This window comes from Branchiostoma belcheri, unplaced genomic scaffold, assembly GCF_001625305.1.
Source record: "Branchiostoma belcheri isolate BF01 breed outbred unplaced genomic scaffold, Haploidv18h27 scaffold3, whole genome shotgun sequence".
NCBI lineage: Eukaryota > Metazoa > Chordata > Leptocardii > Amphioxiformes > Branchiostomatidae > Branchiostoma > Branchiostoma belcheri.
Genome location: NW_017803909.1, coordinates 3,534,859 through 3,550,948, shown reverse-complemented (window position 1 = coordinate 3,550,948; position 16,090 = coordinate 3,534,859). Strand labels below are relative to the sequence as shown.

Genomic DNA, 16,090 nt, shown 5'->3' with positions numbered 1-16,090 from the left:
CACGGCATCACGGCAAGGGCCCATCTGTCTCCGTCTTAGCTTCAGCGAAGATTCCTTCACTCGGTAAAGACGTTCAACCGTCCCGCATGTCATGTCTAGAAGAATGCCATCTGTTTTTCACTCATTCATCGCGCAGCCTATAATAAATTCATCCCATCACTGGGCCTACTGGGTCCTCGCAATTGTCTTTTCAAATATCATGCAGCAAAGGAGGGACCCGCCCTCCCGATTCATCGATCACTCAACTGAATAGCCAATATATCAGCACTGTTGTTAACCTTCAGGAGGCATTAAGATGAAAGAGTTTTGTTCCACAAAAGGAAGGCATGCAACATGGCTTTCTTGTCGGCCATAGTTGCCACAGAACACAGGTCAATGCCAAAACTTGAAATGATTGGGTGTGACACCATTGTATTTTCCATTTCGAATTCGCTATAGTATTTTCCTTCTTTCCCTGGACCGGCAAATGTTATGGAGAATATCATAAAATCATACTATTAGTCTTTCTTGTTTGCAAAGTGATAGCAGTACTTCACCAAGTTTGCAGATACAGTGGTAAATTCTTTCTTTTATATTCCAATATTTTATGATTGGACCTGGTGACGGCACACTCAAGCTATTCCAACTTATTTTATGCTGCCACCAACGCAGAGGACAAATACAGGACAGGACAATACTCATTTTCACTAAATGTTATGGAGAATATCATAAAATCATACTAATACTCTTTGTTGTTTGCAAAGTGATAGCAGTACTTCTAAACTAAGTTTGCAGATCTACGGTGGTAAAAACTAAAATCTCTGTTGGAACATATGTAATGGAGAATATCATAAAATGATACCAATAATTTTTGTTGTTTGTAAAGTGGTTGCAGTACTTTTAAACCATGTTTGCAGATCATACGGTGGTAAAAAAAACTAAAATCTTTGTTTGGAAACAGTTCAATGCACCGGTAACACTGCAATACATTAATCACGTGCGGTAGTCTATGGCTAAAGACTCGGGGGCTTAACGTGGAGACACCAGACACAGTTATGAAGTAAGAGACAGTGTGTGGTTTATAGACGTCCGTCTGTTTTACTAAATCTGCCGTCAGTACAGAGATGGCAAATAGTCGGTCTGGAGACAGACACATACATTATTAACAACCGAGAGATCAACTCTCCCTTCTGTCAGGGCACGGGGACCGACCAGTAACCTTCGGGGGGAGGGTCGCAACAACGTGACGTCACAATAGAGATGCCAGTCCCTGTATTGCTTACTAAACACATTTCAAACGCCTTCGGTAAATACAGAGTGGTGACATAGAAGTTTATATTGCATATATCAACCTACGTTGGAAGAGCCCTAACGTGCATACAAGTACGTTAGAATGGCATCCCATTGTGATATCATAGGATCGACATAGCCATCAATAGGCGTGATGTGAATTACACTGCTTCAATCATTTAGATTGGAAACGGTTGTATCGGAAAAACAAAGAGGGCGAAAAAAGATTTAAGCTTACAAAGAGAAGTCTAAGCAACACTAAAGCTGAGCATATCCGTTTGGTTCAGTTAATCTTACATCAAATATGTGCAAGTGAGAAACGAAAAATGAAAGGTTTTGTAAAAAAATGTCTATCTTTTGCATTGAAACTGTTGATTCACAGAATTGGTTACAAAAAAGATAGCGGTGAGTCCCTTTGCCTGGCCCCTTGATGATTGCGAAGATAATGACAAAGTCGGTCCCCGTGGACTTCTCCCTTCAATCACAGAGATTTGCTATTCTATGTATCACCGCACATGTAGGTACAGTTGATTAAAATAGTGAATGGCTTGGTACTGTGTCGCAGAGATAGGGAAGACTGGGTCGGAGGCTAGCTCCTGTTGCTATACAGAACTTATAAATCATTGTCACACATTCATCATTTACATTCTATCGTATCGTGTCATATAAAGAATAATATTATCATTACTGCATTGCACAGAAACTCCACTGGTACGTCACAGAATTGCACAAATGTTCACATGGTATCTGACACACAGATGGAATGATTGTAGTGGTCATCCTTGGCTAAGAAAAGACACCATAGTGCGGAGAGGGGTGAGCTCTATCGTGATAGGAACGGCGTTGATTTGAAGGGGGTGGGCGTGCGAAGCCCTCCCACAATCCGAATCAATAGCAGAATGAACGTTACGACCTCTTTCAATCAATTAGAGGGCATGAATTTTGCATGGCGTGCGTGCCAAGAAGAGAAAGGGCGTTATTAACATTTCCCTTCACACGGTTTGACATAGTCCACAAGCGCGGAGAGCTATCACCCCTCCCCGCTGCTACCTGTTAGATTACAGACTACCTGTTACACACCTAGACGCCGCTCGACTTTTTGATAAACGCCGTGCTTTGCCGTATCTGCATCATCGCATCACGGCGCGTTGCACTCTCCCGGCCTGAGTCATACAAAAACGTCATCTTTGATTGCTATTTATGGTCCCTAGGACGAGCGGCGTGCCGTCTGAAGACGATTTAAAGCTGCAGGCATCAACATGTTGCAATTTTTTTTCTGACTCCGAGTTTTACATCGCAAAGCTGCGATTCTGTACAACGAAACATCAATGTAACACAGGTCCCCGCGTCAGGGCTAACACTGTAACACTCCTGCTTTCGGCAAATGTGCTATAGAATAGATTAGAGAGGTAATAGAATAAATTAGAAAATCTAACATTAGACCCCGTATTTCCCTGCTGACGGCTGTTGCATGTGTAATCAAGTAGAGCCCGTCTCGCTGGGTACAAGTCATTGTACTGTAGCGTCCTCGTGCTTTGTTCTAAGCTGCATGAAACAGAGAGGAATCGGTCCTAAGTATATCTAACATTGTAAGCAATTGTAACACACCAACATGACTCACCAGTACTATATACAATGTTTCCCATTACTATTATTCTTGCACTACAAAATTTGCTATTGGATTATTTTCGGACGCCATCTTGACAGGGTAATGGGAGACATTAATCTAGAATTCGCCAGTTATTACCCCGCCGAATCCCCCAGCCCGTAACACTGTCTTTGTTCGCTCCCGAATCGAAACCTGTAGCTGCGGGGCCCACTGGTTGCAATCATGAGAGTACAGCCAGGTTTGCTCATACACCAGGGTCTAACAGGTCAAAACAGACCAAGCCCTTATTGGCCATGCATGCACATGGTCCACTTTTGGTCCCAGCCCCACTATAGATTTTTCTATTCCTAGTTTGTTGGAAGAACTAGATTCCTGTCGGGAATAGATATATGTGTATGCATGTGGAAGTGAACGGACGTTTAGTATTTCCTTAATGCTACTGTTGCTTAAAGCATGCAGATTCGTAATGCTTGTTGAGGTACGACTTGAGTGCGAAGGATTTGTTGCAGCGCTTACACTTGTACTGCTTGAAGGCGGAGTGAGTCTGCATGTGCGCCCGCAGGTTGGAACGGTCGGCGAAGGCCTTGCCGCAGTGGGCGCAGCCGAAGGGCTTCTCTCCGGTGTGTGAGCGCATGTGGCCCTGCAGGAGCCATGGACGGGAGAAGGCCTTGTTGCAGATATCGCACTTGTGCGAGAGTTGATGCGTCAGAACATGCATGGACAGTGCCGGCATGGACACGTACACCTTCCCGCACGTCGGACACGTCTTGGCCAGCTTAGAGTCCAGCGGTCGATGCGTCTGCTTGTGGCGCGACAGGTTGGACGATGTGGCGTACTGCTTCCCACACTCGTTACACGTGTACCGCTGGGCCCGTGCCGGGGACTCACCGTTTTTCCTGCGGGACCGTCCGTCCGTAATGTAAAACGCGTCGCACTGGATATATCCCACAGTTTTTGTCGAGTTCTGCTGCTGCTGCACTTTGTTCATGTTCTGTATGTCCTGCATGTCCTGCATGTCTGCGACGCTGGTCTGGTCGTGTATTGTCGGGTAGTTCTGCGGTTTGACGTACTCCTGTGCGGGCGCGTGCGGATGGGACGGCAGCGGGGGCGGAGGGTCATTCGCCGTCGCCCGTATGTCATAGACCATTGTCCCGTTCCCCGTCGCCGTGACGTTCTGCTGACAGTCCACGGCATCCTGCGGGTACACCGGCGGGATGTAGTCGTGGATGTAACCTGCAGAAAAGAGCAAAGGAAGGAATCAGCATGCGGTGTTTACACTAGGTGATTGAGCCCCTAACAGGGGACCAGACCGGAATGAATGGCTGACTACTATGCCGTTTGATGAAGAGGCGGGTACGTCGGGAATTCTTATTCATGATGATCATCGGCGGACAATGATCGCCATTCTGCCGCGCGAAGCGGAAAATAAACCGGCCAGCACAAAGGCCTGAATGAAGCAGAATAAAGTACTAAGTGAGAGAACCCTGCCCTGGGACACCGATCGTCTGAACATGCGAGAGGAAGCCAATATTACTTCCGTACACACTCACAGCAGAGCCGTTGCCATTCACTCAAGTGTTTGCTGACTGTAATGCCCCATAACAAACATTGGATCTCAAGTACGGTTTGCCGCTCTACAGATTATATCCTCTGTAAACAAACCCAGGCGTATTTTAATCAGCGGCGCACTTCAACGCGTGCGGTTGACAAAGCATTTAGCCTATTGCTGGATCAGGAGCGGCGTAATACTATGGATATTCCTGCTACAACAGCGGCATCAACAGATGATGCAATGGATATTACAGGGCGGCGCTGCGTAACCCAGTCAGCGGCCAGTCATCGTTCATTGATAAAATAATGGAGTCAAAGCAAAAAATTAACTCATAGCAAATCCTGTGATATCGTCTAATGTGCAAAAAATGGGAAAACACAAAATAATCTCACAATATATTAAAGCCATAACATACCAAACATACATGAGCAACATAGGAGGGTTAGGTTACGGGTACGCATTCCGCATTCCCGGAAGAACGACAAAGGAAAACACAAACACGTACCGTTACTGAGTCGCACGGTGAGGCTCTGTCCGTTCTGCGGTGGTCTGGGCATGCAGGTCTGCGCCATGCCCGGGCCGGGGTGCAGGGCGGCAGCCGGGTAGCTGCACTCCTCCGCCTTGACTTTCTTGACGAGGAACGACCGCGGCATGACTGCTGAAGTTCCTGCGCGAGACTGGGCCTGCCGAGTTCCGGGTCCGACTAACCACCACCTGAGTGCGAGAGAGATTTATACTGAGCAGCCGCCGCGTAGATCAGGTGTGACTGCAAATGGAAATGCTTAAGTTTAATCCATCAAGGGCCCCTGGAGAGTCGGGGGTGAAATTAGCAAACAAAAACGTTTAGTTTGTATGAGTTAATTCAAATTTCAAGATGAATTAGGGGCGGGAGCACCCGAGCTGTCAGTCCCGCTGCAGTGAGGCGTGGTTTGTGTCAGTCAAGCCCGCGCGACCGGTGGAGGGGGCGCGGGCAGCTCCAGGGAAGAACAAATAGCGGCTAGCGCCCGTGGCAACACCTCCGGTGCAGCACCGTTATCTCATACTTATGGCACAACAGCCTTCCTCCAATAGGAACCGTGGCCTAGGCATTGACTAATGAATTTGCTCTTTTGTTGTAATTGGACTTATTAGGAATGACTCACGGAGCGTGTGCGCGTTTACACAATAAGCCCGCGGCCCCAAATACCTATCCCGCTCACTCGATACTTCTTGATAACTAAATTACACCGTTTTGCTACCCGCAGCAACTTTTGTCTACCAAAATTGACGGGGGACTATTTGCCCGACATTTTCATCCCTGTGGTGCGGTGACTGGACCATCACAGCCGGCATCCTATCTCCTATTTCCCAGGCCGGTTGGTCAGGTCTTCCCCGCGCGCTGACATCCCCCTCCCGATCCGGCTCCTATCCTACCCAGAGATTATTCCTTACCCGCCTTGATCAGGCCTGCGCGGGCCGCTCAACCTGTTGGTTCCCGGGACACCTGTTGTTCCAACCCGAGGAGCTCCTCTCTGGGCTAGCGTGACGAAGCTCAACCTCGAACGCGGTCTCCAGATAGGGCGGAGTGCTGCATTGTTTCGAGTGACGTGCTTCTTTGTTAGCAACCCTCTTCTGGGACTGCAACAACGTATATTTTCCAGCAGCGGCGCACCAGTTGAATACGAACGTGTGCCCTACCCGCTATCTCAGCGCTTTACAATCGGCGGTGGGCGGCCCCAACCCCATCCATCTCTTCACGTTATTTTCCCAATTTTCCACATGCAAAGTAGGTACAAATAGGGTGGTGGCAAAAACTGTCAGCCGCCAGGACGCACAAGTCGTTCTGGCAGTGTTCGTGCAAACGGGAAACGCTGGGTCGTTGGGATACAATATTGCCTATCGATTTTCGAAGGCTTGGAGAGCTCCTCTTCCCCGTACAAGATAAACGAATATGAGGATCGAAATAGAGGGCACCGTCACTGAAATTGGAATTGCCTTGATGCAGTGGGACCCAACTTGCCTACACTACCGTGAACCGATAGCGCGGAAATTTCTCATCTGTTTTACAGCGAGAACTTCGCCGAGAGATGAGACAACGGGTATACGTGTGCCACTACTGACGTACGGTATATCTCAAGATCTGCGCGCTTTTACTTGCACAGAAACAGGTCATTCATCAACATCCCTGCACTGACTCACCGCCCATCAAGCGATTGGCATTGACGAAGGTACTTCAGTAGAGCCGGCAGGAATTACCCACCAGCCCCTCCGCCAAACCTGTTGCGAGTAGGCGAACTCACTGTATCTTCATGCAGTAGGCGAAACTTTAGAGCCTTTCGTGTCATCCTTTGCCAAAGGCAATATTCAGAATAAAGGGTTCCTACGCTTAAAGAATGTAACACCAGCAATGCGTGGGATTTCTCTGAGTGAATGGGAATCACTGTTTTGGTAAATTTCCAAGATTAGTCCATGTTTTCACCAAAGCGTAATGACAGTAATCAGTGACTGCAGTTCAGATCGATGAAAGAAACATTCACCAGTTTACCAAACCCTCTGCTTTAAAAGATTCAATGGTTATGTTAAATGATTGACTGGTCTGAATAAGGCTAAAGGAAAAAGATTAAGTGTCATTAACGTCATCTTATGTGCTATTGAATTTCCCACTTTCCCGTCGACATTTTTGCACCATTGACGATAAATCGGCGGCCCGACTCCTGCAGGTACCGAACGGGGGCGTCGTTTGCTCGAACCATCTGTCAGCTGTGATGGGCCAAACCACTGCCGGGAGGGGAGCTCATGTCCCGCCGGCTGGCTGCAGGACATGCTCCGTGTGCACTGTTTACTAACATATGGGTTCAGTCAACACCACTTGACACTCTCGACTTCACAATAGGATCTCCGCACATCTGCACAAATTGTCCCCCCGTATAAACGTTGTGACGGATTCGGGCACATCGGCCACTTACTGCGAACAAAGTCCGATAATACGCAGTTTGTTGTAGATCTATCCAGGGGCAATAATTACGCTATTGACGTATCGCGAGAAGGATCCCCCTTTGTTTAAGGTCTCTATTGAAAGCACGGCGGAGTCGGTGAACACAGGTTTCCCCGGGTTGTCTTTTCGTGTTTACACGGGATGGATTCGGGAACAATAGCCGTTTTCACGGCGTGTGACAGACCAGAACAATAGGGCCACGTGATGGTGGTTTTTCTGAAATGCGACATTTTAACAAATCGATATCATCGGGTTAGTCTGACTTTAAGACACTAAGGTCATCACGCCGCCAACGCATCGAGTTTTCTGTTGGAGAAACACTTCTTTCAGCACCAAGGTCAAGGAAGGTCTCTCTGAACGGCTCGCTGCGTGGACTCGCAATTGAGTCCATTTTTGTGGTTCCCCTTTGGGCAAGTTGTGAAGTTCTCTTCGCCTCGGTGACTGAGCATTCGTCTGATTGCTTCGATAACGTTAGTGTTGGCTCTAAAACGCGAGTACGGGAAGAACGTGCTTTGTTTGAAGTAGTTGCGCCTCACACTGTTTAAGCAATTATTCCATCCGACAGCTATTGGTTGAGAGGTGCGGGTCCGTACACCTGCGTCAGAGGGCGGTTATCGCTGACGTAGAGAAGGGCCATCTTTCTGACAGGTCGCGCCGAAACAGAAAATCACCACCGACGATTACCTGACACAGCATACTTTCTACTCCTGTGACAGTGACATTTCGTCTGCGGCCGGTAATTCTGTAGATTACGGGTATAACCGTTGATGGTGCCGGGGACTGTATCAGTTTTATGCTTCACGACTATGACGCAGAGGATGACAGCTTTTTAAAGCTCTTTTGCTTTACTAACAAGGATTATCGATTAACAATCTGTCATTCATGATACCTGGTCAAACCTAGCACAAACAATAGCACAAGTAATTATGTTTCTGCTCCCTCAAGTGGCCATACATTAGAACTCGCTTACACATTTATAGAGAATGAATAGCTAAGAACTGAAAAGGGCGGCCGGAAGTTGTTCATTAGTTCGTGTTTGCAAAGAACTCATCTTTGTCATTGTACTGTTTCTATCATCCATTATGAAGTGGTTGAAAAGCGCGATGCCCTTTTTTTGCGGCATCCCGATCGAGAGGTGATATCTGTGTAAGCTTCTTTCCTTAAACCTCACTATCCATCTCCTGTCGAAGTGCTCCTTTTCTGCGCGGTAAGCACAGCGACCAGGATTAGCCAAAATAGCGTATTTCCGGCTCACGTGCCGAGCTCGCCCGCCGCTCCCCTTCTCCCTCCCCGCTAACCTATAATTGCAACTTGTGCTCAATTTAACCTACGTGGATCTCTTAAAACCCCGGCAAGGCCAGACAGTTGCTTGTTTCCGGCAGTCTATCTACCTCCTTAAACATAGCTCAGTATCTCTAACCCTAGTGCTTAGTTGTAACTGCACTTACCTTTGTAAGATATTGGCGTCTGACAAGGTTCCTCCGAACACCTGCGTCGCACACTGCCAAGAATGCCGATGTGGGCGAAATTTCAATGGGGGAGAGAAGCGAGATCGCACCGCCGACGTGTTCCTGTGCGTACGGCTCCTGTCTACCGGGAGAGTCCAGGTGAAGTCCACACGGCAGGGGACTGACGGGTTTGTGTTTGGAAACAACCGACGGGATGTTTTTATACACGCACTGGACACTCCTGGGAATTACCCATCACACAGCCGCACTACAATGAAAGGACCGCTACACAGATAGGTCTATTAGGGAGTTAGAATTCACAGAGGGACCTCAGTGTAATCTGAATGGGAAATATCTTCCCGAATCCAACCATTACTGCCTCTCTGTATCAAATTCAATTACCTAAAGCCCAATCTCTGCGTTACGTGGAATAATCCTTAGGTCCTCTCCTGCATTAGCGTTGCTTTTTTTTACGAGTCCACAAAAACATAGCAATTAATATTTCATTTCCCTTGAAAACCCATGACCGCTAATTGTAAAGTTAAAGCACGCAAATTACGCTCCCCTTGCTGCAATGGTCTATTCTGGTCGTTTACCACTCTTAAGTACATTTTCTTGTTACGTCCTTACTGCCGGTGCTTCCAAAGATAACGGAATCGCTAAAGTGATTTAAATTTCCACGAATCGTTACTGGAAGAGGCCTTTGGCTCTCGGCAAATTGCTTAACAACATTACTACGCCGGTGCGCAGTTCCGTTTGAGAGTCTCCCATTGTAAAAACATTTCCTGAAGACTTGGCGAAACGGAGAAATTGGCGGACTGATGCACATTTTCACGAGTCATTAGTAGAAGCACTGTAGCTTCAAGCAACAGTGATACATGGAGTTGGGGATTTTCAACGCTAATGTGGCAGCGGATAGGCCACTTCTTGATGTATTCAACAATTCTGGACCAACCCCGTGGCTTGTCCATGGAAGTTTTCCAAAACTTGTGATAGAATCAGTACAACTTTCAAAACTGAAGAAGGCCTGGGTCTATCTCGCTCAAGCATGTGAGAAATTCACAACATAAATAGTTTGGTGACAAACAGAACATTGTTTAGAAAAACGTTTGCCTTAATTGAAAACACACAGGAAACTGAATTCATCTGTCATTGAAGTACTTAAAACCGTGACATTTTTTATGAGAAAACAGGAAACAAAAAGTTATTGCAAAAAGCGGGGTAATGCTTTAAATATCATGACGTATTCAAACTTTTTCATATGTAATGAACACCACAATAAGGCTCCGAAATGGTCGGTCAAACTATCCATTAAAGGTTTTAAAGTAACATAGTTTATCAATAAATTTGCATACATGACACTATTAGGCAAGAGGTTATATGAAAAGAGACCTCGGCATACACTGTCTATGTCCATTTTGTAAAGAATATATGAAAATTCCTTTTTTAACATCTTTGTTAAGAGAAAAGGTAGATTCTAACTAAATCAGACTTCTCCAAACAGAGGGAAACCAAATTGAGGAAGATTGACAGAATGTCAAATGTAAAGAATGACCTAAATAGAGTTGGAATAGCAATAGAGGAACTTACTGTATTATAATGTCATTTTAATGTTCTTCCACCAGACTATCTTTTCTAACCATCAGAAATAAAATCAGTGCAAGAGACAATTAGGTGAAGGGTGACCATCCATTGCTGGCCGTTTTTATTGACTACATGTACGTACATCAGTATAAAACTTAACACAGAGTAATAAGGTACCTCGACAAGTAAAAGGGTGGCTACAGGGAGACATAACTTCTACAATGGGGTGCTACTAAACACAATGCGGCAAATTGGACATCATCTTCTAACAACAATGAACCCACCAAAACTTAATTGACTACTGGAAGTCTGGAAACAAAAACCTCATCTGACAGTCTCTAATGAATGGGGAATCGGCCCTCTGCACTACAAAGGCTAAAGACAACAAAAGAGGGAAAGTTACAAAGCCCCCCTGTTGGGGGAGACAGTGGAGGGTGGGTGGGCAGTTGGACATGGGCTGCTGCCTGCTGTGCTGTGTCTCCCTCAAGGTCAGCATGCCCTCCTCTGTGCTGTGGTATCAGCTGCTGGCTCTAGACTCCTAATACACCATCAGATCTGTAACTACCCGGGCCGGCTAGGGGCAGATGGTCACATGTAGATGAAATTGAATCTGAAATGAGGAGACGGACCAAGTTAGGCAGCTGTACAACATATGGGAGGTCAGCTTCTAAAGTAAACCTATGGAAGAAGAAAAAGCAGTTTGTGGTGGTAAATATCATCACGTCTCATCTGTAGTGGATGTTTATGTCTTTATGCTTCTTTAATGGTCCAGAGTGGTAAGTAAAGACCAAACTGATTTACATTCAAAGTACATCTTATCAACTTTTGACTATCAAAAGTTTAAGGAGCATCTAGTATTGAAAAATTTATAAATGTAACTCTGTAGCTTTCACTTCAAAAGCAATGGTAAAGATTTTATTAAACACACTATTGTATAACTAATATTATATAAAAGTATGGTGTTATAATTGTCTCATTTGACATTTCAAACAGCAGTGAACATGTAATTTAACTGACAGCAAAAGTTATGGCCAAAAGTTTTTCCTGGAAGTGTTATATGTCGCACAACATGCCCTTTGACCCAGTGTCCTCTATGGTCATTTTGTGTCCTCAAGGTCAGGCTGGTTTACTGGTAACCAGCGAGGCTTAATGCCTCCTGTTCCAGCCTGCCCAGCGGGAGCCCTAAACATAGAGCCGTTCCCGTTCCAGTCAAGGTTACTTAGAGGTAGCCACAAGCTGCAGGCTTACGGCTCGCCACAGGCAACAGACCAAGGAGGATCCGATCTGCTTTCCCGGATTACAGACACTAAATTGCGTGTCCTGTTGCTACTTCTGCATTTTCCTCACTAGCCTGCACACAGCGGAGGGCCATTACGACTCCGACATTGACAGAGTGGTTTGGGAAGACGGCCACACCGGGGAAAACGACGGTCGGACATCTGGGTACAAGGCGCCGCACCCTGTCGGGGGGCTATCATCGCAGGGCCGGCGGCATTTCCCCGTACTTGCATATTGATAACTGTGAGCTGGGCACATCTGGGTGCCAGAGCCTCGGTCTGTATGTTCCCCCTCGGCTGACATTAAGTTAAGATGAATCTTGATACGCTCACTGAGCATTGGTAGAGTTGTCAGGTCATGAAATATACATCATTATTCCTACATGACAACCCACAGCAGTATCACGACTTTCCCAGCCCCAAACTTTCAGATGTGTGTAGACGTGATACAGAATGTTCCTCTCCGGCCTACATTATGTGTACCCATGTGTCCAACAATAAACATGGGAATTTTCTTGGTTCCACATTGTGGCAGAAGGTAATTAGCCACATAAAAGCCATGATTGCAGGGATGATAAACCTGGTTAGAGATTAGTTCTGACAAGCGGCATACATGGGAAAAATCACTAATTGCGTTTGCTCCGATTCCGTCCTTATGAAAATGTCATATGGCACCCAACTGAACAATTGCATTGCTGGGCACTCGTCTTGTTTATCGACGTGTCGTAACCACACAAATTAGACAGGAAGCATAAATTTGCAATGTCAATAAACCCAGCAGACACAGGTGCATGGATGACATATTCATAAATGGAGCTCAGTCATAAAAGACGACCTTTCTCTGCATACCAACTACACCCTTTTGGAGTGACCATTTATACGATACACTTGGAAAACGAGACATTAGCTTTATTCAAAACATTTTACCACCATCAACTCTTAAAACTTCCTGTTTAATAGGAACAACTTCAGTGTCAAACTTCACTCATGATTTTACAGTGCTTCAAAAGTTTGTCTTCTAACTTCTACTGCGTCTAAAATCTAACCATTAAATTTGCTGGACACAGAGGAAATATTTGAACAATTCTAGGCATAAAACTGACTTAGTACACTATTCTACTGCTGCTGTAGCTCAAAAAGGTAACAGAGTGTAACTAATATTTAGCTTTGATATCAATAATTCAGACTTGTTAGATATTCATTAAATCATGAATGCTATATATAGTAATTTTAAAAGCAAATCACTCGAACATTTCCAGCAACTTAAAGGTCCATAGGTTGACTGTTGTACAGGAAGTTTTCAAAGTCCCTTGTGACATTGGCGATAGTGAACTTTCTCTTATTGATGAGTCCCAGCATTGGACTCAAATGCTAGCGAGTCCCAGGGCTACAGCAGGCAGAAGGCCTGTGATTACTGGCTATGTGATGGATGAAGCAGGCCCGGTGCTTGTCAAACCATGTCCGATATTCAACGGCAAAGTCCTTCTTGGTACAGATCGATACATTAAGAGCACCCAGAGAAGTTTTGTGATATCGTTCTGGGGACCAGTGGTTGCTAAAAGTGCTCCCTAAACGCTTCAAAAGTACTGGTAACCACAACTAAGGTTCCCTCAAAGGTAGGTATACTAAATGCCACAGGGTGCACTTAATACTGTCTTATTCCACGTATGAAAAGCGTACTTTGTATCAGATTGAGCTTTGACATTTTGTCTCGAATAGTGTAAGTATAATAGAGTAATAGAGTATGTAATTACAAGAGTTGAGTCTTCCATTTACAATCAGAGCTACAGCTTAGTGTTAATACTGTTGGAAAGTACAACAGTGCAAGTCTCCCTGTCAAATTTTAACAATCGTTAATATGGTTAGTTTCTTTAATTTGTGATGTCACGATTGCATGCACAGAGCAATCTTCACACTGAGTTACATCCACTGTATTCCAAGTCCACACAATGCTAAGTCTAGATGACAAATTGTTGAAGGCTCTCTATGATGGCTGGTAAACACTACAAAGTATGTGGTGATGTTATAGCTTTGAAAGTGTCAAACAAGGGCAACAGCAGTCACTCTGTCTTCTGAGCCATTCACTCTGATGGAACAAAGGGGATCACCTCCACGTACAAAATTGTGGGGCTGCATCAAGTGATGTTTAGAAAGCAGTGATAAGGCATAAATTTGTGGATTTAGAAAATTCCGGGAATAGTGAATTTCTAGGGTAGCCATCTTGTGACATGTACACGTACTAGTAGCTCTTTTGAAACACTGACTATCTGCCAATAACAATATACAGATGGAACCATAAAAACGTGAATACCCGTATGAATACCTGCGCTAGTCTTTACATTGTATTTCACATTTCAAATATTAAAAAAAATTCCATGACTGTTCATGTGGAGAAAAGGTAGCTTTCACTTTGGAAGAAAACTTGTTTTCAACAGTGTAAGATTAAGGTATGGGTAATAGAAAAGCGTGCAATTGTTTAAACTGCAATACAAGACAATTGTTTACAATCTGGAATCTGTGAAAACCCTGTATACAATTGTTATTCTTGGCGACTTTTACATCAAATACAAGTTCTGACACACTGCAAGTGTTTTTCATGCCAAAAAAAACGTGCACATTCCCCATGCGTTCAGCAGAGCAAACGGTCCAGACTCTGTCCTGTGTTTGTACCTTCAGTTCATGTACTTTAGCTGATACCTGCTGAGCAGCTGGGGCAGGCTGGAGATGATGGGCCCGTAGCCTGGTGCATTGTCGTACAGCTCAAACAGGGGAGCAGCCACCAGCTTGTAGTTCCTGGGCACTGCAAACAGGGCTGTAGCAACACAAGAGGAACACACTGTCAGCACATAACCATCTATTAAATTTGCTAGAAAAGAACAAGAAATAGCCATGCTTTCAAGTACCAGAGTTATCAGCCAAGGATTGAGGTGTTCAAAAACTAATTCTTTCCTAGAACTATCACAGAGTGGAACTCGCTGTCACCAAGTACAGTCGGGGCATTATCATTAGATAGCTTTAAACAATGTTTAGAGTTAGATGTTCAAGGGTTAGGTGTAACAAGTCGTTCGGTGTAATGTAGCCTGCGAAGCTGGTGTGTTATGCCTAAGGGTGGTTATATCGGCTATACAGATACAGATACCTTTATAGCAAACAGTCTTGAAAAATTGAGAACTTCCATTGTATGTATGGAGGGCTGAGAAACCAGCTCAAATTACCGGTGGTGAAAGAACTGCTATGTTTTGTAAGACATTAGAAGATATTGGAACAATTTCAAAACATAGTATGTATGTTATGTTTCTTTTGTTCTGAAGGAAGATGGGCTGCTATAGCTAGTGGAGACGAAGGACAGTTTTGTAATGTACAGAAAATAGACACGGTATGTCATTTACAGTGCGATAGCAGAGGAGATTAAGGTATGGGTAATTATAATAATAGAAAAGCGTGCAATTGTTTAAAAGACAAGGTAACTGAAGGATAAGAGATTCCAGCATCCCATGAGCTTACAGCTAGACTGATTGCAACGATAGGTCCAATGTATTATTCAGAGCAAGGAAACCTACCAGAACATTGAACTTCTGGTAGGTTTTTGCTTAGTGCAGTACATGTAGGAACTTGGTGAGTTCAAAACCAGCTCGAGGTATTGCTAGCGGGGGCCTGCATGCTGGCATCATCCATTCTTTATGGCACATCCATTATGATTGGCAGAACCTCTGATTAACACAAATTTGCCTCCCAACCTTCATGGCCAACTGGGGAGGGCAGATTGCCACCACTCATCAATGGGACCCAATCAAACTTGTATAACCTGCTCCTGCATTGATTGACCACAGGCCATCTCTGGACATCAGACAGAAGCCTTGGTAATGAACCTGGGGCCATAAAAATGACAATTTGCCACTTGCCATTATTTGTTACAATATTGCAGCATGGTCCGTCCTGATGAGCTGATTACTGCACCACTGTTGATTGCGTCCGGACAATCGGATGATTGAGACTGAACAATCTGTATTGTCATGTCTCCGGATGAGAATACAATGTCTGGAAATGAGGACTGATCCCTCGATACATCAAACTTGTTATAACTGGTTCGTCCGGCCAAAATCAGTCGATAACCCTTGTCTATACCCATGATATGAAATTTAATTCTAATATCACGAAGCAACAGTGAGCCTATGATCCATCGACACACTATGCAATCCAGATCCAAGGGGAGATATAGCCCCGTTGACCTGTCTCATTTGGTTACTTTGTAACTCTGCTAGAGTGAGCTAGCTAGACAAATCAAACTATGTTCAAGCTGGCAACTCTTTTCTCTGTAATTATTGTTCATTTCCAAACAAACTATTTTCAGTTAGTGATACTCCATGTTCTAATGAC

At 44.9% G+C, this 16,090-nt stretch overlaps 2 protein-coding genes across 5 annotated transcripts in view; both read right to left on the bottom strand.

Annotated features, from left to right (window-relative positions):
• Positions 1–908: 908 nt before the first annotated feature.
• LOC109473685 (transcriptional repressor scratch 2-like) lies at positions 909–9,020 on the bottom strand. Of its 3 annotated transcripts, XM_019773644.1 has the most exons (4): positions 8,853–9,020; positions 4,936–5,144; positions 3,395–4,111; positions 909–2,814 (listed from the first exon to the last, which is right to left on the bottom strand). In XM_019773644.1, the coding sequence occupies exons 2-4, from the start codon at positions 5,081–5,083 to the stop codon at positions 2,810–2,812; spliced, it is 870 nt and encodes a 289-aa protein (XP_019629203.1). In that variant the 5' UTR covers positions 5,084–5,144; positions 8,853–9,020; the 3' UTR covers positions 909–2,809. The 3 variants fall into 3 exon arrangements, with proteins under 3 accessions (XP_019629203.1, XP_019629201.1, XP_019629202.1); XM_019773642.1 differs by having other exon boundaries at positions 909–4,111; XM_019773643.1 differs by lacking the exon at positions 8,853–9,020 and adding an exon at positions 5,862–5,981 and having other exon boundaries at positions 909–4,111.
• Positions 9,021–10,522: 1,502 nt separating this feature from the next.
• LOC109473686 (cleavage and polyadenylation specificity factor subunit 5) overlaps positions 10,523–16,090 on the bottom strand; it is a 36,510-nt gene continuing 30,942 nt past the window's right edge. The window contains exons 6-7 of one of the 2 annotated variants that reach the window (XM_019773645.1): positions 14,384–14,525; positions 10,523–11,046 (exon numbers count right to left, since the gene is read on the bottom strand). In XM_019773645.1, the coding sequence (XP_019629204.1) occupies positions 14,386–14,525 (140 nt within the window). In that variant the 3' untranslated portion in view covers positions 10,523–11,046; positions 14,384–14,385. The remainder of the gene's footprint in view (positions 11,047–14,383; positions 14,526–16,090) is intronic. The other variant, XM_019773646.1, reaches the window with a different exon arrangement.

Bases quoted from the DNA above. Each gene is read 5' to 3' on its own strand.
- LOC109473685 (XM_019773642.1), bottom strand. From the start codon at position 5,083: ATGCCGCGGTCGTTCCTCGTCAAGAAAGTCAAGGCGGAGGAGTGCAGC. The intron at 4,112-4,935 runs GTACGTGTTTGT...TCTTTTCTGCAG, and splicing joins CACCGTGCGACTCAGTAACG to GTTACATCCACGACTACATC.